The sequence below is a fragment of the Equus asinus genome, chromosome 5 (genome assembly GCF_041296235.1).
Source record: "Equus asinus isolate D_3611 breed Donkey chromosome 5, EquAss-T2T_v2, whole genome shotgun sequence".
NCBI classification, from domain to species: Eukaryota; Metazoa; Chordata; class Mammalia; order Perissodactyla; family Equidae; genus Equus; species Equus asinus.
The window spans coordinates 65,327,044-65,348,837 of record NC_091794.1 but is presented as its reverse complement, the minus strand read 5'-3'; the positions used below and the strand labels follow the sequence as shown (position 1 = coordinate 65,348,837).

The following is a 21,794-nucleotide window of genomic DNA, read 5'->3' as shown; positions in this document are numbered from 1 at the left end:
TATTAGGTTTTTTAGCTTTTTGAACTTTTTCTTTTAAATAGCTCAGAGAGAGACAGAGAAGAGAGAGTAAAACAGAAATAGAAAGAGAGGGACAGAGGCAGGCACAGAGTGACCCTAAAGAACATATCACTGTGGGAGCTTGTTAAAGGAGGCATTTAGAACCACCCTTGGACATTCTAGGTCATAGATCTGGGGCGAGTCCAAGGAATGTGCATGTTTAATGCCCCTCCCCCATGTCTGTGGCTCTGGAACCACAATGTGAAACATGGATAAGAACGAGGACTCACCAGGTGTTGAAAACTAAATTTGCCTTTGCTCTTCTGCTTTCTTTAGAGGATTCCTACCCAGTTTTGAACAGAAAGGGTATTGTTTCTCCGCTGCCAGTCTTTTTATGACAGCTCCGCCCTTCAATCTAGAATGAGATACTCCTTTCTCTGTGCCCCACCTCGATCCTGTAGTCTGCTTCCTTCAAAGTACCTTCAACATTTTCTCTCCTATCATTGTTTACTTTTTTACTGTAAGGATCTCAAGGGCACAGACTCTCATTCTTTTTTGTATCTTAGTCACTTAGGATTGTACGACACAGTAGTAGTCACTAAACTGCTTATATGACAAGGCATTGAATTTAGAAAGAGAAATTGTTTCCTCCTATCCTCTGCCTGAAGAAGTTTCCCAGTCTTTGTTTGTGTTTCTCGTTTGGAGGACAATGTCTGTAACTTGCCTGTACTGTACTGAAGGCAATCAGGCAATTTTAATTTCCTATTATTAGCTCAGTATGTCAATATGTAGTCTCCTTCCCACAATTGGACTGAATTAATCACACCTATTGAAAATAAAAATAGCAAACTTGTGCAGTAATATGTTGGAAGTCGTGATAGGTCAGCTTTTTTTCAAACTAATCTTAATAAAATCACATGTAAACTTCTGGTCTTATACAAGGTCACAGCCTCAGCTATAAATTTTTAAAGATGTGTTTAAGTGGAACAAAGTAGAACCAAGGAAGCAAATCATGCTTGTTACATAAACATTTAAGTAAAATAAAAAGTGTATCAGGTACTGATATTGATGGAATTCTAAAGTTACGTATTTTTATCCATTTTAAATCATAAGCACATGTTCTCAGTGTGCAAATGGATTCAGTTCAGCTTTTTGTTCTTGATTCATTAGTCAAAGAACATGCCTGCCCCCGGAAGATGTGATGTGTAACTGATAATTTTCCACTATCAACCTAAAATGATAACTTTGTGCATATATGTTTGTGTTTTGGTTTACTAGGTAACAGCATCCTAAAGATAAATTCATACCTTAAAGAGGAACAAATTAATTTTTTGAGGTTGATTGGTGCATCCAATTTTAGAGACTTAGAAACGTTTTCTTCCTAGAACCAAAGCATGACAGTTGAAGATATTCTCCTTATATGTGTTAACTGTTTTCTCTGTATGAGTCAAATTAATTTTATTTCTTGTGTTTGACCCAAACCTCCTAGAACCAGAATTCCAGAGTTGAAAGCATCCTTAGAAATTCCCTAATCTGATTGACCAAGCTGTTAGGCTTAGTCAGAATGAAAATCCAGAACTTTGGACTCTATTTTCACTATTGAAGCTTATGTTTGTTTGTTTGTTTTTAGGTGACTGCACTTCAAGATGAAAAAAATTCACTAGTTTCTGAGAATGAGATGATGAATGAAAAACTTGACCAGCTGGATGGATCTTTTGATGATCCAAATACAATGGTTGCAAAAAAGTATTTTCATGCACAGTTACAACTAGAACAATTACAGGAAGAAAACTTCAGGTAATATTTTTAGTAGAAATCATTCTGTCGAGTTGTCTATTAAACTGGTAGCTAAAAAATTATAATATCAACAATCACTAAGCATTATAAAACTTGTGTAGGACACTGATTAAACTACTGAAAATGTCAGTTGGTATAAGTGTCTCCTGCCCTCACAGGGCTCACACTCCAGTTAGGCAAGTGGGATACATACACAAAAACAGAACAGTTCAAAATAGCATGTGCTAAGGGCCAAATGAAGGCCAGAGGCATGTCTACCAGGAGTTTAGAGTGATTGCTAAAACCTGGAGAGAATGAGGGGTTTCCTCTTACAGAGGAGAGGGAACCTGATAATAAATGGAAAAATTGTAAATCTTAAGCTAAAGAGATACTTTTAACTTTTGTTATTTCTTCTTTAAAAAAAAAGTGTGCATCTTACCTTTCCTAAACATTCATTGTGTTTTGTGTGCCTGCTACTGAGCCTTGCACTATTGAGGCCTTGAGAGCAGGTGCTCTGATTGTAATGTATGTATTTTTGTTGTTGTTCCTTTTTTTGATATAATTTCAAATTTATGAAAAAAAAGTTGGCAAGAGAAGTACGAGGAACTCCTTTATACCTTTCACTCATATTCAGCAGTTGTTTTACAGTTTTCTCCATTTGCTTTAGCATGTCTCTATTTATATACATAGGTATACAAGTTTTTTTCTGAACCATTTGATAGTAAGTTGCAGACATGCCTCTTCATCCCTGTATACTTCCATATGTATTTCCTGAGAGAAAGGGCATTCTCTTACAGAGCACAGCATAATGACCAAAGTTAGAGAATTTGTCCTTGATACAATTTTATTGTCTAATCCAGAGATCACATTCAAATTCCATCAGTTGTCTCACTGTCCTTTATGGCTATTTTTTTTTCCTGGTTCAGAATGTAATCCAGGATTATATATTGCATTTCAGATGGATTCTTATTCAATAGACTCTAAATCTGTTACTATAATCATTTATTTTGATGCTGAAATTATCCCAGATTTGACCATCAGGAAGCCTTTCAGATGGCCTCTTGTGTCCTTTCAACATGTTGCTATCCTTCTTTGAGCATTTTCTTACTTTCTGGCACAAGAAAATGTTCCAGACTCATTTTGTCCTTTTCCTTTCCCACTTCTGGAATCAGCCATTTCTCCAAAGAGTTCTGATTCCTTTTAGTGAAGAATGTTACTTAGAGATCCATGCTCCAGATGAATTTTTCTATCATTGCTTCTAGGCCACGTTGGTGCACAGAGATAGGAAATGCACTTGCACAAGTTCATACATACCCATGATCACACACTTGTCTATACACATCTGCATTTATTTTTATGTCTGCATTTATGAACAGTGAGTTCATATTGACATCTTTCATTTTAGTCCAGTGACTTCAGGGTTCATTCTGATCTTCTCCATTTCTATATTCTAACTCCCTTCTCCATTAGTAAGAGAACTGGTTTCCATTTTCCTCAGTATGTTTTCTCAGTTACTCAATCCCAAAACACACAGAAAGTAATTTAAGAATTGCTTATCCATGCATCTGTAAACAGCAGCTAATACTAGACTTCAGTATGTTTACAGTTCTTTTTTTCACAAGGTAACATTTACGTGTTGTGAAATGAATTACTGAGGACAGTTTGGTGTGTTTTAACAAATGCATGCATTTGTGTCACTCACACTTTTGTCATTTGATAGGTCATTTCTGTCACTGCATGAAGTTCCCTTATGCCCCTTCCCCGTCAACCACGCCTCCCAGAGGCTCGTTGCTCTTCTGATTCTTTTGACCATAGATTTGTTTTCTCTGATCTAGAGCTTCACGTGGGTTGGACCAGGCAGAACGAACTCTTTGGTGATTGGCCTCGTTTGCTCGCATTTTTGTGAGACTTAGCCATGTTGTTGAATATGTTAGTAATTCATTCCTTTTTATTACTGAATAATATTCCATTGTATGGAATTATTCCACATTATACCACATTTTGTTTATCCATTTTCCTTTAGACGGACATTTGGGTTTCCAGATTTTGGCTATGTTTATACATAAAGCTGGTATGAACACTGGAATATAAGATTTTTTGTGAACATATTTTTTCATTTCCCATTGGCAAATACATAGAGTAGTATTGCGGAGTTATACTGTAGGTCTAGATTTGATTTGAAAAGATACAGCAAGCTATTTTCCTGAGTGGCCCTACCTTTTTGTGTTCCCACTGGCGTGTGCTGCTGGAGCAAGTTGCTCTAGTTGCTCTGCCTGTGTCAGACAGTTTGGTCGCATCAGTCTTCTTAATTTTAGCTTTTCCAGGGAACGTGTACAAGTATCTCATTGTGGGTTGTGTTTTTAAAGATTGGCACCTGAGCTAACAACTATTGCCAATCTTCTTTTTTTCTTCTCTTTCTGCTTTTTCTCCCGAACCCCCCCAGTACATAGTTGTAATATTATTAGTTGTGGGTCCTCCTAGTTGTGGCATGTGGGACACTGCCTCACCGTGGCCTGATGAGCAGTGCCCTGTCCACACCCAGGATCTGAACCAGTGAAACCCTGGGCTGCCGAAGCCAAACGTGCAAACTTAACCACTTGGCCACGGGGCCGGCCCCTAATTGTGGCTTTAAGTTGCGTTTTCCTGACAACTAATGATGTGGCAAAGCCCCTTTTCATCTGCTTCTTGGCAATATATCTTACTTTCTGAATTGTCTCTTCGCATTTAGCCTATTTGGCTTGCCTTTTTATTTTATAAATGGCGTCTTTCAAAGAATAAATGTTCTTAACTTAGGTGAAGTCTGATTTATCAGTATTTTAAGATTAGTGCTTTTTGTGTACTGTCCAAGAAATCTTTGTCTACTTCTGTGTCATGAAGATACACTCTACTATTTTCTTCTAGAACTTTCATAGTTATATCTTTTACACTTAGGTCTATGGTCCGTCTTTGATTGATTTTTTGAAGATAGTGTGAGATGTGGGAGTCAAGCCTTATTTTTATTTTCCACATCAGTATCTAGTTGTTCTAATATCAGTGATTGAAAAGATCTTTATCTTGCTCCATCAAATTCCTTTGGCACCTTTGTGAAAAATGATACAACCTAAAGTGTGGGTCACTCTCTGGACTCTCAGTTCTTTTCCCTCGGTCAGTCTGTCTGTCTTTATGCCTATATGACACGGCCTTGATTACCACAGCTCCAGAGTAAGTCATTTAAAATCAGGTACTGTGAGTATTCCAACTTTGTTCTTCCTTTTCAAATTTTGTTTTGGCTATTTTAAGTCTTTTGCATTTTTACGTAAAATTAAGCATCAGCTAGTCAGTTTTGTAAGGAAGAAAGCAACTTTTGTGATTATGATTTGGATTATATATATTTGTATATAATCTTAAGTATATTAAGAATTTCTGTCTACAAATATGGTATCTTCATTTATTTAAATCTTAATTTCTCTCAGCAATGTTGTCTTGTTTCCAACATAGAAATCTTGTGTCTTTTGTTAACCTTATTCCCGAGTATTTTATATTTTTGATGCTGTTACAAATGCAATTAAAAAATTATTCTAAAAAATTGCTGCTAATGTGCAGATTACAATTGATTTTTGTATATTGAAACTTTTATCTTGTATCATGTATTTTGAAACTTTTGTGTCTTGCGAAGTTTCTTAATTCACTGATTGATTGTAGTAGTCTGTTTGCTTAGAAAATCCTAAGGAATCTGCAGTCATGGAGTCTGGTGACAGAGCTTTGTGTCTTCTCTGTTATTTCCTTCTTGCGTTTACTTCTGCTTGAGCAGGAGCAGGCCTCTGGCTTTGTTTCGGGTCCTCGAGGGGAAAGTGTCCAGTGAAGTGCCATCGAGGATGAAGCCAGCTGTAGCGTTTTCTAATGTGCTTTTTATCAGATTAAGGTGTTCCTTTTTATTTCTGGCTTGCTCAGAGTTTTTATTATTAATTGGTGTTGATTTTTGTCAAATGATTTTTCTGCATCTTAAAAAGAGTGTAGTTTTTCTTTTTCATTCTTTTAATGTGATCTATTAATTTTTGTGTGTTAAAAAATCTTCTATTCCAACGACAGTCTGCTTTAGTTATACTTTATTATCCTGTATACATATGACTGGATTAGTTTTGCTGTGTTGAAAGAATTTTGTGACTGTCTGCATAATAGGTATTGGTCTGTAACTTTTTTCTCTTGCAATGTCTTTCAGGTTTTATCAGAGTTCTGCTAGTCTCATAGAATAATTGGGAAGTATTCTCTCCTCTTCTGTTTTCTGAAAGAGTTTATGTAAGAATGATATTATTTCTTCCTTAAATGTTTGATAGAATTTATCAAAACACTCTGGACCTGTGGTTTTCTTTGTGAAAGGGCTTTTAATGACAAATGTGATTTCTTTAATGGTCATGGGCTTTTCAGATTTTCTATTTCATCTTGTGTCAGTTTGATAAGTTGTTTTTTTCAAGGTATATGTTTCTTTCATTTAAGTTGTTGAATTTATTGGCATAAAGTTGTTCATAATATTCTTTTTATTATCCCTTTAGTGACTGTAGGAGCTGTATTGATATTTCCTTTTTCATTCCTGATATTAGTAATTTGTATTTTCTCTCATTTTGTTAATCACTCTTGCTAGGGGTTCATCAATTTTATTAATCTTTTCAAACACCCTCTATTAGCTTTCTGTATTGTTAGTTTTAGGTCTCTGTTCTTTCTTTCTTTCCTTTTACTTACTTTGGATTTAATTTGCTCTTCTTTACCTACTCTATCAAGGTTGAAACTTAGATGACTGATTTTAAGCCTGCCTTCATTTCTAATATAAATCTTTAAAAGTGTAAATTTCCCTCTAAGCACTGGTTTAGCTGTGGTTCCAAAATTTTGTTGGTTGTCTTTCTGTGATTATTCACTTTGAAATATTTTCTAATTTCCCTTGTGATTTCTTACTTGACTCATGGGCTATTTAGAAATGTGTTGTTTAAATTCCAAATATTTAAGGCATTTGTAGACTTTTTTTTGTGACCAATTTCTAATTTAATTTCCTTGTGGCTAGGAAGGTAGTCCATGAGATTTCAGTCTTTTAATATTTATTAATACCAATTTTATTGTTCATCATATATTTTATTGTGGTGAGTGTTCCATGTGTACTTGCAAAGAATGTGTGTTCTGTGATTTTTGACTGACGTTCTATAAATGTCAATTATATCAAATTGGTTAACAGTGTTACTCAGATCTCTTCTATATTTTTACTATTTTTGTTTAGTTCTATCATTTATAGGGAGACGGGTGTTAAAAATTTCACCAGTGGGTTTGTGGATTTCTACCTTTGATTCTGTCAGTTTTTGCTTCATGTATTTTAAAACTCTGTTTTTAGGTATATACACATTTATGATATGTCTTTCTGATGAACTGATTTTTATAATTATGAAATATTTCTCTATCTTTGGTAATACTTTGTGACTTAAAGTTTATGTGTTTTTTAACATTAATATAAGCAACCAGCTTCTTACTGTTTGCATGGTATTATTTTTTCATCTTTTTACTTTTAACATATGTGACATTATATTTAAAATGTCTTTTCTAATTGGCATATACTTTTTTATCCAATCTGATAGTTTCTGCCTTTTTGATTGGTGTGTCCGTTTGCCTTTTATGTAATTTTTGAGATGATTGTGTTTAGGTCTATCAGTTTGCTGTTTTTCATTTGTCGTGTCTATACTTTTGTTCCTTTTTCTTCCCCTCTTTCATTTTTTTGGGTTGATAAAATAATTTAATATTTCATTTTAATCACTCTCTTGTCATTTTAATTTTTTGTTGCTGTGCAGTTTGAAGTATTCATCCTTAATTTATCATAGTCTGTGTAGGGTTACTGTTTTACCACTTTACATGCTATGTATATTGTTGAATAATTTTAAGATCTATTTATACATTTACTCTTCATCTCTTGAAATTAAAATTCTTGTTTGAACTAGAGATAATCAAGCACAGTGTTCAGAAGTGAACATGAAAATTCAGAACATTGCTTACTTCTAAAGTCTGTTTCAAAACCGACAGCCGGAAGGTATCTTATTCCTTTACTCTGTCTTCTTTTGAATATGGAATAAAAAGCAAACAAGCAAACTTAGAAGTAAGTCTTGCTAAGTTCCTGTCTCAGTAAGAAAAAAATGATGGAAATTACATTATAAATACTCATTTTCCTTGTGCAAGGCTTGAAGCTGCAAAAGATGATTACCGTGTTCACTGTGAAGAACTTGAAAAGCAACTAATTGAATTTCAGCATAGGAATGATGAATTGACTAGTCTTGCTGAGGAAACAAGAGCCCTGAAAGATGAAATAGACGTTCTTCGGTATGGCCTGGCTAAATATAATTCTATCACTTCTAAGTTATTACTTAGTCTTTCACTATTGCATATTTTCATCAGGGATTCTTAGAGTTATCTGTATGTTTCGAATATTGATCTGTCTTTATCAGGCCCCTAGTCTGTACTTCTTTTGTGCTTGTTAAGAGTAATTGCAGTTTAAGGATAGTATTTGATTCTTGTTATGACATTTCATATTAGAACCTATAAACTCCAAATGATACCTTTTCTTAAAATTTTGTAAGCTGAGTTTCTTTTAGATACATTTAGCTTGACCTCTTGTACTCATTAAGTATATCGTGTGAAATTTTTATATAAGGAAATGTATTCTCACAATCCATATTTTGGCATTTTATAAAATATAGGTAAATATAGATGAGAATCTTAGCATTTATTTCAGGATTATCCCAGGGTTCTCTGATTGTCTTTGACAATATAAAATTTATATTTACCTTTTGCCAATGAAATGTTACTCAAGCCAACAGATTGTCTACATGTTTTTTATATTTTTGGTTAAATTTTCTTGATTAGCTATTTTGTCTCACAGTTTTTAATGTCCATCTGAAATAAAAATCTTTATAACCACTAATGTGAACCTGCATGTGATATTGAAGTGATCTGGTTTGTTATTATTTTTTCTCTGGCCTGGTTGGTCAGGTAGGCACAGCTCTAAAGGGAAGTGTTTTGCCAGGCGAATTGTAAGTTGTCAACTTCCTAAGTATTTCAGATACTTAGAACAAAACTGCCCTGAGTGTTATGCACAAAGCACGATTGGCCCTCAAGGTGCAGCGTAGCTCAGAATTGTCCAGTTGTATTTATAAAACCATTCTTTTTCTTACATTTTGCTGATGCATAAAACAGTTTGATAATTTAGTATGCCAAATTTGAAGCATTTTTATTTTGATGGCTTTATAGCAAAAAGGTTGAATCTTAGACAGTTTTAGGCCTGAGTCTGTTTCCAAAATTCTCACAAAGTTTATGATTTCTTTTTTCTCTCTCATTTTTATTTAGCTAATTGATAGTTTATTAACCAATTGATAGTTTACTTGAAAGACTCATTTTACTGCCAGGATAAAATTATGTGCTTTTACCAGTTTTTCCGCAGTAATATTTAGCCTTTATTATCATAGAGCTACCTCTGATAAAGCAAGTAAGCTGGAGTCAACAGTAGAGGTTTATCGTCAGAAGCTACAAGATCTGAATGACCTTCGAAAGCAGGTGAAAACTTTACAGGAAACAAACATGATGTATATGCATAATACCGTCAGCTTAGAAGAAGAGTTGAAGAAGGCAAATGCAGCCCGCACACAGTTAGAGACATACAAGAGACAGGTAAGGACGTAATCTGAAGTTTTTAACCAGTGAAATCCAAAGAGCTCAACTTTGATCTTCCATTTGATACTTTAAGAATGATGTATAAGTGAAAAAACATTGACTGTGGTCAGCTGTGAACTTGTGATAAGTTTCTTCTATCTGGAAGTTTAGTTCAAGGATTGATCATTCAGTGTGAGTTATCTAGGTCTTTTACATTTTTATTGGCTTCTGAGCTTGTGTTTTTTTGGACATTTCATTGTTATTAGCATTTCTGATATCTAGTGATAAATGGCTCAAGAAAGGAGCTATAACCTAAAATATTCTGTTTTGCTGTTTATCAAACAACCTAGATAAATGTTAGAGTAGAAGGCTGATTTTTTTTTGGCTAAATTATAATTTGGGTATTTTAAATTTATGTTAATTCTTTTTATCTATATGCTGTTTCTACAAATATTTAGAATTAAAATATAATCCTACTATAAATTTTATTTCCAGTTTCTCATTTTTTGAACTCTGAAAAACTGCCAATATTATATACTCTTTTTTTTTACTTTTGTTTGTGACAAAAGGTTCAAGATCTTCACAGTAAACTTTCCTCTGAATCCAAAAGGGCAGACACGCTGGCATTTGAAATGAAGCGGCTTGAAGAAAAACACGAAGCTTTGCTTAAGGAAAAAGAGGTAATTTTAAATATACTTATGAGTATCTGTCTGTCTTCTTTTACTTTTTAATCCTGTCTTTGTTGTTCTAAGAATAAAACTGATGTCAGCCAGTTCTTTTTCTTTCTCCAAATTGAACTTGATGGTGTAACAGGGAGTCTCATGAAAATCCTTCATGCAGTTTTGTTAGTTCCCTTCGCAAAGGAACGTGGAGTCCTGGAGCCAAGGTCTCACGTCTCAGTGCATGCTCTCCGACTCTAGTTGTCAACTCCTTGAGAGCAAGGACCATATATGCGGTTTTTTAACATACATACCGTAATTTTAATTTGTATACCGTATTTTTTAGTATGTTCACAGAGTTGTGTGACCGTCACCACAGTCAGATTTTAGAACACTCGTCACCCCCCCAAAGGAGACCCATGTCCATTAGCAGTTAGTGTGCGTTCTAGTCACCCCCTCCCCCAGCCTTCACACCCGTTACTCTCCTTGCTTTCTCTATAGGTTTGCCTAGTCTACCCAGAATCTATACTCATCCCTTTGTGGATTTTGTGACTGTCTTTCTTCGTTTAGTATACTACTTTCAGGGTTCATCCATGTTGTAGCATGTATCAGCACTTCCTTTTTATTGCTGAATAACACTCCGTTGTGTGGGTCTACAACATTTTATTCATTTGTTCATCAGTTTGTGGACATTTGGGCTGTTTCCACTTTTTGCATATTAAATAGTGTGTCTGTGAACATTTATGTACAAGTTTTTGTGTGGATATGTGCTTCCATTTCTTGAGTGTATACCTAGGAATGGTATCGCTGAGTCATGTGGTAACTATGTAACCTTTTAAAGAACCACCAGCCTGTTTTCTAGTGGATGAACCATTTTTTTAATCCTCACCAGCAATTTATAATGGTTCCAGTTTCTGCATCCTTTCCAACACTTTTTTTTTTAAATTAATTTCACCTATTCCTTTATACTTTTTTTCTTTTTTTTAAAGATTGGCCCTGAGCTGACATCTGTTGCCAATCTTCCTCTTTTGTTTTTCCTCTTCTCCCCAAATCCCCCCAGTACATAGTTGTACATTCTAGTTGTAGGTCCCTCTGGTTGTGTCATGTGGGACGCTGCCTCAGCATGGCCTGATGAGTGGTGCCGTGTCTGTGCCAAGGATCCGAACCAGTGAAACCCTGGGCCACCAAAGCGGAGCACGTGAACTTAACCACTCAGCCATGGGGTGGCCCCTCCAACACTTATTACTTCTTAATTTTAGCTATCGTAGTTGGCATGAAGTGGTATATCACTGTGGTTCTGATTTGTATTTCCCTAATGACTAATGATGTGAGCATCTTTTCATGTGCTTATGCCCATTTGTGTATCTTCCTTGGAGAAATGTCTCCTCAAATCCTTTGCCTGTGTTTTATTTAGGTTATTTGCTTTTTTATTATTGAGTTGTAAATGTTCTTTATATATTCTGGTTACAAGCCCCTTGTCAGATAGATAATTTTTAGATATTTTCTCCCATTCTTCGAGATTTCTTCTCACTTTCTTGATGATATTGTTTGCAGCAGAGTAGTTTTTCATTTGATGAAGTCAGAGTTATCTAGTTTTTCTTTTGTTGTTTCTGCTTTTTTGGTGATGTTTCTGTGAAACCATTCAGTAACCTAAGGTTATAAAGTTGTATGATTTCTTTCTTTTAGGGGTTTTATAGTTTTAGCTCTTAGACTTAGTCTGTGATCAATTTTGAATTAATTTTTGTATATGGTGTGAGCTAGGAGTCTAACTTCATTCTTTTGTGTGTGGATGTTCAGGTGTCCCAGCACCATTTGTTGACAAGACTGTTCTTTCTCCCATTGAATTGTCTTCATACCCTTCTAAAAATCAACTGACCATGATACTGTAATGATGAATAGATTATACACTTGTCAAAACTCATAAAAGTAAATTACAAACAGTAAACTCTAATGTAAACTATGTCCTTTAGTTAATAATCATGTGTCAGTATGGGCTTATCAATTTTTGCAAGTAACCACACTAATGCAAGGTGTTAATAATAGGGAAAACTGGAGGTGGGAGGAGCACGAGGGAGTATATGGGAACTGTGCACTTTATGCTCAATTTTTTTGCAAACCTAAAATGGCCAAAAAGACCTATTAATTTTTTTAAAAAGGTAAAAACATTATCATGTGACCTTAAATGTAGGAGTTTATTTCTGGACTTTCAATTCTTTGTCTTTGATCCGTATGTCTAGCTTTATGCTAGTACCGCACTGTCATTACTGTAGCTTTGCAGTCAGTTTTGAAATTGGGAAGTATACGTTCTCCATCTTTGTTCTTTTTTTAAAGGTTATTTTCGTTATTCTGGGCACTATCATTTCCATCTGAATCTCAGGATCACATTGTCAATTACTGCAAAATAGCCAGCTCAAGATATTGATAGGGATTGTCTGAATATATAGATCACTTTGGAAACATTGCCACTTTTAATAATATTAAATTTCTGATCCATGAATGTGGCATGGCATTCCATTTATTTGGGTCTTTAGCTTCTTTACACAGCGTTTTGTGGTTTTCATTGTACAAGAATTGCACCTTTTAAAAGTTTATTCTTGTTTTATTTTGTTGTTGTTGTTATAAATAAAATTATTTTCTCCATTTTATTTTTGGATTTTTCACTGCTAATGTATAGAATTTCAATTGATTTTTGTACATTGATCTTGTTTCTTGCAATTTTGCTGAATTCACTTAATATTTCTCCTAAGAATCCACTTAGTGGACTCTTCAGGATTTTCTGTATGTGAGATCAGGATATCTGCAAATAGAAGTAGTTTTACTTCTTCCTTTGCAATCTGAATGCCTTTTCTTTTTCTTGTCAAATTGTCCTAGCTAGAACCTCCAGCACTGTGTTGAATAGAATGACACAAGAGGACATACTTCTCTCGGTTCTGATGTTCGGGAGAAAGCACACATTCTTTCACTATTATGTGTGTTATTAGCTGTGGGTTTTGTTTGTAGATGCGCTCTATCAGGCTGAAGAAGTTTCCTTTTATTCCTAGTTTCTTGCATACTCTTATGAAAAGGTGTTGGATTTTGTCGTAAGCTTTTTCTGGGTCAATGAGGTGACATGGTGTTCGTCTTTTATCATATTAATGTGGTGTATTACATTGATTTTTCGATACTAAAGCACGTTGCATTCTGGAGGTAAATTTCACTTAGTCATTGTGTATAATCCTTTCTATATGTTACTAGCTTCAGTTGTGAATATTTTCTTGAGTATTTTTCCATGTATATTATAAGGATATTGGTTTATAGTTTTCTTTTGATGCCATGTCTGGTTTTGGTATCAAGATGACATCACATAGAGTGAATTGGGAGATTTTCCTGCTTTTTTAGGTTTTAGCTACTTTAAGCCTTTGTCTAGTATGTCTACCCACTAGGTCACCTCATTAAGTGTTTCTCTTGATTGTTTTTTTTTTGTTCCCTGTGTATGGACTACCTGGTTTCTTTGTGTGTTTTGTATTTTTATTGAAAATATGATATTTAAAATAATATAATGTTTCAACTCTGGTAATTAGATTTCCCTCAACCTTAGGGTTTGTCATTGTTTCTGATTTTTTTGAGTGACTTTTTTGGACTAATTCTGTAATGTCTGCATTCTTTGTAATGTATAGTCACTGAATTCTCTGCTAAGTTACCACTGAGGTCAGTTAATGATTAGTCAGATATTTCCACTGATGCCTTAAGCCAGTAACTCTCCCCGTCTTTGCCACAGGACTCAGTGTGTGTTTTCGAAAAGGCAGTTTAAACCTCTGCCTTTGCCTTTATTTCCTGCTTGCACAGGGCCTCGAGTTCACTAGAGCTGAGACGTGCGGCCCTCTCAGGTCTTTTCTGGCGAACACGGAGCCCTGCACGTGGCTGGCTTCCTGGATCTCCAGGCATATGTCAGAGCTTTTCAAAGCCCGCTACAGATATCTTGTTTCTCAGATCTTCCTTGTAAGTTTTTGGCCAGGTTCCTGTTTGCCCCGACTGGCATCACAGCCTCCAGCAGCTGTAGTGATAACAATTGCTGATGACTGCTTTTGAGAATAGGGATTTTCCTGCACAGCAAGCACCAAGTCAGCTCAAATAATGGAAAACCTATGTATGGGACTTGTCTGGGGTTCTGCAAGACAGGTCGAATAATGACATTTCTCCAAGGACAGGGCTTTTAGGGAGGAGTTCCACACCCAATTCGCCCCTTCAGGTGGCCGCCATGCTGCTGCTGTTCAAAACTCTGCTGATTTTCAAGATGCTCCAGAGCCGGGGAGAGGACTGGTAGTAGTAAGACAAGTCGAAAGTACAAAAAGCTCACTGTTCTGAGATTTAGCAGATTTTCTTTAACAAATGCTCCTCAGATCATTACAGGCCTTTAGTTAATTTTCACAGTTCTGGAAAAGTTGGTTTTTAGCAATTTTCTAATGTTTGCATTGCATTTATGAAGGTAGGTATTTATAGAGGTCCTCATGCCTACATGTGGTTATAATTTATAGTGTTCAGAGATCCCTAGGGCATCTGTGGACTGGAGCCTAAGGACCCTTGGAAACAATTGCCAGTTTACTGTTGGGTTGATTTGAACCACATAATAGTCTAAATAGTGTTTTGTTTACTAATTTGGAATATAACAATATTTAAAATGTGATTTTATATTCAAAAGCACTTTTCAGGTTCTGGGAAAATGATTTAAATGTGAGCCTTTTGTACAGAGCATAGAATTTGTCATTGGCTGTAGGCTCTAAAAGAAAATAGCTAATGATGAAGTCCTAGCATGCTAGCCTCAGAAATATTGTTTTTCCACAAATTCATACTTCCAGGATGCTACGTATCACTTCTTTCAGTGGAAAGTCTCCAGCATCTCTTACACACGAGACCATACTCTGCTTGCTTCACAAAATTTACCTCATTTGTTACTCAAAACACTTTTTCAAGGGTTTATGTATTAGTATTCCCACTTGATGACAAGGAGAGTAAAGTCAGAGAGTCAAATAACTTGGCCTAGATAATATCGCTGGGAAGTAGTGAAACTGGAACTCAAGCCATGATGTCTTTGCCTCCAAAGTCCATGCTTTTTGTTAATTACTCTGCAGTTGCTTGTTTGTACTCTGTTGCTTAATTATATTCATTTGGTTCAAAGGCAAACTATCTAATGGGGAAATCACAAGCTTTGTGTTGTGTAAAGACTATTACATATGTGATTTATGCAAAAGAAAATTAACCGTTAGCGGTAAAACTGAAAGATTGTTATTTTTCATTTACTAAGCAACAATTATCAAATTGTCTTGTTAAGGTAAATTATTATAAGTATAAAGTATGTTACCTATGGGCAAAATTAAATACTTGGCTTATATAAACACTTCTGTTTTAGAGGCTAATAGAGCAGCGTGATGCTCTGAAAGAGACGAACGAAGAGCTCCGATGTTCACAAGTCCAGCAGGACCACCTAAACCAAACAGGTGAATTGAGTTGGATTCAGAAAAGCCTTTTTTAATGGTAGAAATACTGAGATGTTCATCTCTTTGTTGTTGCTGTTGTTTAGATGCATCTGCTACAAAAAGTTATGAGAATCTTGCTGCTGAGATTATGCCAGTGGAATATAGGTAAATTTATTTTTATTAATTGATAATCCATACTTAATATTAGAAATGTGATTTCCTCTTTTTTTTGTAAATTTCTGAGCCTTTAAAACTTGCCATTTTGTGAGTCGCAGAGCTCAAAATTACTTTGTCTCGTCTGCTTGAACTTTCTAAGTCAGATTGTTATCACTACTACAGCAGTTTTAAAATTTATCAGAAGTAAAATTTTACAAACTAGCTGAAAACATATTCTGGCTTTTATAATAAGAGTTTTATTGTGTTGAACTTCTTTTCCTGTCCATAAACTCTATTGAAAACCCTTTTAATGCAAGGCGTTCAAATCCACATGGTGAGAAAAATGGGAGGGAAGCTGTCAATTATAGCAGGAAGATGAAGCAGAAGTTAAATAAAACACAGATGTTAGAGGTTCCTCTTAACCCAGCTTTTATCTTTGTGTTTGACTGCTATGTTTACTTCTAGACATTTGACTAATCTGGTATGTTTAGGGTTTTCTTTTTTTTTTTGTGGCAACAGCTTTATTGATTTATTACTTCAAACTCTACTCTTTATTTAAACAGCTTTATTGGTATATAATTCACCCATTTAAAAATGTACAGTTTGGTGATTTTTAGTATAGTGACAGAGTAGTGAATATCTAATTTCAGAACATTTTCATCCCCCTCAAAAGATACCCTGTACCTAATTAGCAGTCTTTCTCCATTACTGCCTCTCCTCCGACTCCAGCCCCAGGAAACCAGTAATCTACTCTTTGTCTCTATCAGTTCGCCCGTTGTGGACATTTTGTGTACAGAGAATCATACAGTATGTGACCAGCCTTTTGTGACTGACTTCTTTCACTTTGCATAATGCTGATCTTCTGTTTGTTCAGTGTTTTGTTGTTAAGATAAAGCTCCTTACATGCTGGACTGGAAACCAACTTGCAGTTTTTAGTTATTAATATCCAGTGAGATTAATATCATTTAAAAATAACCATATGAGCCTATTTTTTAAAGTTATGGTGCTGGCGTTCAGAAGAACAGAAATTGAGATTGAAATTAGTTGGTTTTGGTGAATGGGATTTTGAGGGTAGCAGTTAGGAAAGCATCACTTTTTTACTTAATACCATTCCTATCATTTTCATTTTAAAAAACATGTATAGGGGCCGGCCCGATGGCGCCGCGGTTAAGTTCACGTGCTTCGCTTCAGCAGCCTGGGGTTCACGGGCCTGGATCCCGGGTGTGGGCCTCGCACTGCTTGTCAGCCACACTGTGGTGGCATCCCACGTAAAGTAGAGGAAGGCCGGCAGCGATGTTAGCTCAGGGACAGTCTTCCTCATACACACAAAAAAGTGTATAGAAACCTTACTGAAAAATTTTTCCGAAAACAAAAAATCTAGAGATAGTCATGAGACTGTCATCATAAAAGTGTATTTAAAACATTTGGGCAAGCTGTAGTTTCTGAAGTCTGTTGCTTTTCAGTTATATGTTTTCTAAAGATGTGCTATTTATTACCTTCAGCGAATAGTTTCCAAATTATCAAAGTAAAACAATTCGTATTATCTCTTAGGGATTTGCATATTTAACGTTTAGTGATATATAATATAATCTTATACCTGTACCTTTAAAAGTTTATTACTTGTTTTTTGAGACATAGTCTTACAATGTGCATAGTCTTTTCTTAAAAACTTTCAGAAGCTTTGGTAACATTTTAAAATGACAACTATTGAGTGGACAATAATTTCTTCTTTTAAAAAGTTAAGAATATAAAAACTCTTACATTTAAAAAAATTTAAAAACAAATTTTGCTTTTCAACCACAGGGAGGTGTTTATTCGACTGCAACATGAGAATAAGATGCTTCGCTTACAGCAGGAAGGCACCGAGAACGAACGCATCGAGGAGCTCCAGGAGCAGCTCGAGCAGAAGCACCGCCGCATGAACGAACTGGAAACCGAGCAAAGGTGGCCTGCTCCTTTCTAGACGGTCGTGGCAGTTTCGTTACCCAACCACAAAGTCTTGGTGCACAGAAAGGGAAAATACCATTGTAGTTAAAATAATTGGGATTTTAAAAGAAGTTTAAATTTGTGTTTAGTCTCTCACTAACCCGTTACTTTTAGCAGACTTTGTTAACCAAGTTGCTTATTCTTGAATTTCATTTAGATATTTTCACAACAGACAGAAAATTTAACACATGAATAAATGACAGTCTGGTTTTCTACTGCAGTCTGGTGCATAGATGGGACATAGATTGTGGAGTCAAATTTTAATCCCACCTCTACTTAAACTTATTAACCATTTGGCTTTGTGCAAGTTGCTTAAATTCACACTTAGTGTCCTCAGCTATAAATTGGAGGTGATACCTATTTGCAGGTTGTCATGAAGATTATAGATAACTTGTTGAAAGCAAACGGTGTACTTATCTGATACTGGTGAGGTGCTCAAAAATTATAATATAAAAAAATACAACATTTATATATTGCTCCCTATATGCCAGGTGCTTTTCTAAGCACTATTTTGGTATTAATGTAATAAATCCTCACAATAGCTCTCTGAAGTAGTATCTGTGATTATCGTTTTTTCATCGATAAGGAAGCTGAGGTACAAGGAGGGTAAGTACCTTGCCTAAAGTTACCCAGCTTGTAAGTTCTGGAGCCTACGTTGAACCCTCTGTCAACCTGACTCCTCAGTCTGTGCTCTTAACCACGATGCTGACCTGCCTCTTATAAATAACATACTTGCAATAAAGGTGTTTGAATTTTTTCACCAACCTTTATTTGATCTTAGAGACCGCCAGGAATTTCAGAGACACTTGAACCTTGTCTCTCAAACTTGTGTGTATACCATTAAAAGAAGAATAACGTTTTAGCTTTCTGAAGCGACCAGTAAATATTATTGTCCTGTGGAGTTCAGGATCAGTTAGCACTGGAGATGCTAAGCTTCAGCTTTTGAGAGTTGCTGTAGGAAGATGGACGTGTGAGTGGATGATTACTGTACTTTCTGATAACTCAGCAAGGGGGCCAAAGGTAGTTAGAACGGGCAGGTGTATTGCGTCATATCTATTAACAGAGAACGTCAGACAGACACCAGCTGTCTCTTGCTGGTAACTTACAGTGGAAGGAACTCTTAAGCAGAGTTTTAAAGAATGAGATTTTGCCAAGTTAAAAATCTGCCCTAGTTGGTAGTGCCAGTCTCTAATTTAAGTAAAAAGTCATGAAGGAATGGTTGGGAAATGGTGACCTTCCTCTTCTCCCACTAAACTGTGAAATCTGAAACAGGAAAAGGCAACCTAGTTCCATTCATTAAAAATATAACTGGAGGGAGGCCGGCCCGGTGGTGCAGTGGTTAAGTTCACGCAGTCGGCTTTGGCAGCCTGGGGTTCGTCGGTTTGGATCCCAGGTGCAGACCTATGCACCACTTGTCAAGCCATGCTGTGGTAGGCGTCCCACATATAAAGTAGAGGCAGATGGGCACGGATGTTAGCTCAGGGCCAGTCTTCCTCAGCAAAAAGAGGAGGATTGGCAGCAGATGTTAGCTAAGGGCTAATCTTCCTAAAGAAAAACAAAAATACTACTGGAGGAAAATTGGGCTAGTTTTCTAATTTTTATGCCAGTGAATACAGTACAGAAATGTTATGCTTTTTTCACTGATGCATAAGTACCTTAAAGTTTTAAATGTGGCCATATGTGCTTTCAGGATAAAAAAAAGTCTTCTTTTTTTAGGATATTTCCTTGAGAGTAGCCTACTCCACTATCTATTGTTTGGCCAATAATTGTTTGGCATTTTTTATTGCTATTAAATGTATACTTTATGAGTTAAATTGCATGAATGCACCTTCATAGATCCCTAAGTACTCTGACTTTCGGTACAAACAGTCACATGTGGTCCGTCTCCCAACAGGCTGAGCAAAGAGCGCGTCCGAGAACTGCAGCAGCAGATTGAGGACCTGCAGAAGTCCTTACAGGAGCACGGCGCCAAGCCTGAGGGAGAAAGTGTAAGCAGCTTACAAATTAGAGTAATTCTGCTTGTGCACTCTCTGGAATAGGTCCTGATGCTCGAATTAAGCTTCTATTGAAAGTGCTGCCCTGATCACCCAGGGTCTCCTTAAATACCGTATATATCTGCATAACAGGTGCAGTGATTTTGCCAGCTTGGAGCCTCTCAATTGATCATGTGTACTGGAAGTTGATTTCTATCTGTCCTGCTTCAGCAGCTACACCTAAGTTCATGGCAGCTCCTGATGGAGAGCATGCTTCCATTGAGGCTTCACAGTCCTGCTGGGCTCCCAGCCGGGCTGGCCTTTGAAAAACCCTCATGAGAGTAATCAGCTGTCAGAACTGAGGAAAATTTCTAATAGGCAAGGGAGAATAAGACATGATTTCTACCCAAAGAGCACTCGTGAAGTGGAGCATTGCAGCCGCCAAAGAAGAGAAGCCGTATGCAGTCCTGAAGACAACCTGCCACCTTTCTTCCCTCTGCCATACTGACTCACGGCTCTGCCATTTCCAGTGGTTTCTGGTGGCAGATATTGTGAGGGCAGAGATAAGAGGACTTAAGAGCTCAAACAGCCTAAATCTGAATATACCCAGCAGTGTTTCTATAGTTTGATCTCTATATGCAGAGGGGAAAAGAAGTCATAATCAGGGAGGAATGTGTTTGACTAAAACAACAACAAAAAGATAGGGCTAGTGGGTGTTAGATAGATGTTGATTAGATAGAAAATTAGGTTATCATACCCGTGTGGATGGGGGAGAAAGCGATGGAGAATAAGGAGAGATGAAAAGGAAAGTTGAAAGGATTGCTTTTCCTTTCTGCCTTTTATATACTTTCTATTTTCTCTTTTTTCCCTGGGGGCTTGGAAAATAGAAATCGTCTCATGCATGGCGGCATCTCATATGTGCATATATACGGTATTGTAACCTCTCTAATACAAATATTTTCAAAAGCCACATTAGGGAATACTTTTAAAATGGGATCTGTTTGGGGGAGTGTATTTTGGATTGCAGTGTTTTAAAGATTTTAAATTTCTTTATCTTTGTAAAAAAATATATTGGTATCTAAGTTATACTTCAGATTATGTATTTTAAACTCTTAGCTATTCAGTAGATGATACAGAACTACTATTGCAGTTTAAATTCTTGTTTTTTTAAAGAGAAAATTTTATATGTTAAATTTTATTTTTTAACAAAATCCAGTTGGTTCATTTTGATGTTACTATTAAAGTGCTTGCATTAATAATGATAAAGTTTTATTATAAAGATAATTATTTTAGTTCTTTAAGTCTGTTCTTCATTAAAGGCCAAAAATCTTAAAATTTGTATTTTAGATAAATGATTCTTTAGGTATTTAATCTTTGATACTCCTCAATATATCACTTTCATCTTGCATTTGCTATTTTTCTCCAAGTTCAAATTTTATTCTCATTGTATTCGAAAATGTGAAGCAGTTTGCTTTCTGCTATCGTCTTCCTTATTTCCTGTTCTCCTTTCCTTTCCCCTTTGAAGTAAAAAAATACCTAAACTTTTACGTTTTTACAAGTATGCTATTAGAAATACAAATTTTTGAAACATTTATGATTTTAAATAGTATACCTTCAAAAGGAGGTAAAGAGATTTTTGATGTCTGGAAAATTTGTCTTTGTCACGATAGTTATCTTACAGCAACTTTTTAAAATTTTTATAGTCCAGCAAACTAAAGCAGAAGTTGGAAGCTCATATGTAAGTAAAACTGATATTTCATTTCAAATATGAGGGGAAGGATTTTAAAAGCTTCTAGAATCAATGTCCTTTTCTGATTTTGTTTATAAAAGCAAATATTCTGATGCCAATTGAATGTTCACCACTGCCCCCAAAATGGGAAAAGAAAACATGGGGCAGGTTCAGCTGCCTGCCAGTGATCCCAGACTCCACCGTGTTTCAGTCACTATGTCATTTGAAGAGTTTACAAAGTAGATAACTCTCACAACTAGATTATGTGGGAATGTGGGATGTTTAACCTCTAAAATATTTTCTTTAACTTTCTTAGGAAGCAAGGGTGGCAATGGGAAAAAATTTAATATTTCTGGCATCGACCGTGTGCAGGCAGTTTCTGTCTACATAACCACCGCATAATATTTGGCAG

The 21,794-nt window shown here is 35.9% G+C and overlaps 1 protein-coding gene across 1 annotated transcript in view; it reads left to right on the top strand.

Annotated features, from left to right (window-relative positions):
* Nucleotides 1-21,794, top strand: part of HOOK1 (hook microtubule tethering protein 1) — a 65,230-nt gene that overhangs the window by 25,637 nt on the left and 17,799 nt on the right. Inside the window, exons 9-17 of the mRNA XM_014844656.3 lie at nt 1,628-1,794; nt 7,960-8,100; nt 9,243-9,444; nt 9,996-10,106; nt 15,472-15,559; nt 15,643-15,703; nt 17,498-17,638; nt 19,575-19,668; nt 21,357-21,391. Of these exons, the coding sequence (XP_014700142.1) occupies nt 1,628-1,794; nt 7,960-8,100; nt 9,243-9,444; nt 9,996-10,106; nt 15,472-15,559; nt 15,643-15,703; nt 17,498-17,638; nt 19,575-19,668; nt 21,357-21,391 (1,040 nt within the window). The remainder of the gene's footprint in view (nt 1-1,627; nt 1,795-7,959; nt 8,101-9,242; nt 9,445-9,995; nt 10,107-15,471; nt 15,560-15,642; nt 15,704-17,497; nt 17,639-19,574; nt 19,669-21,356; nt 21,392-21,794) is intronic.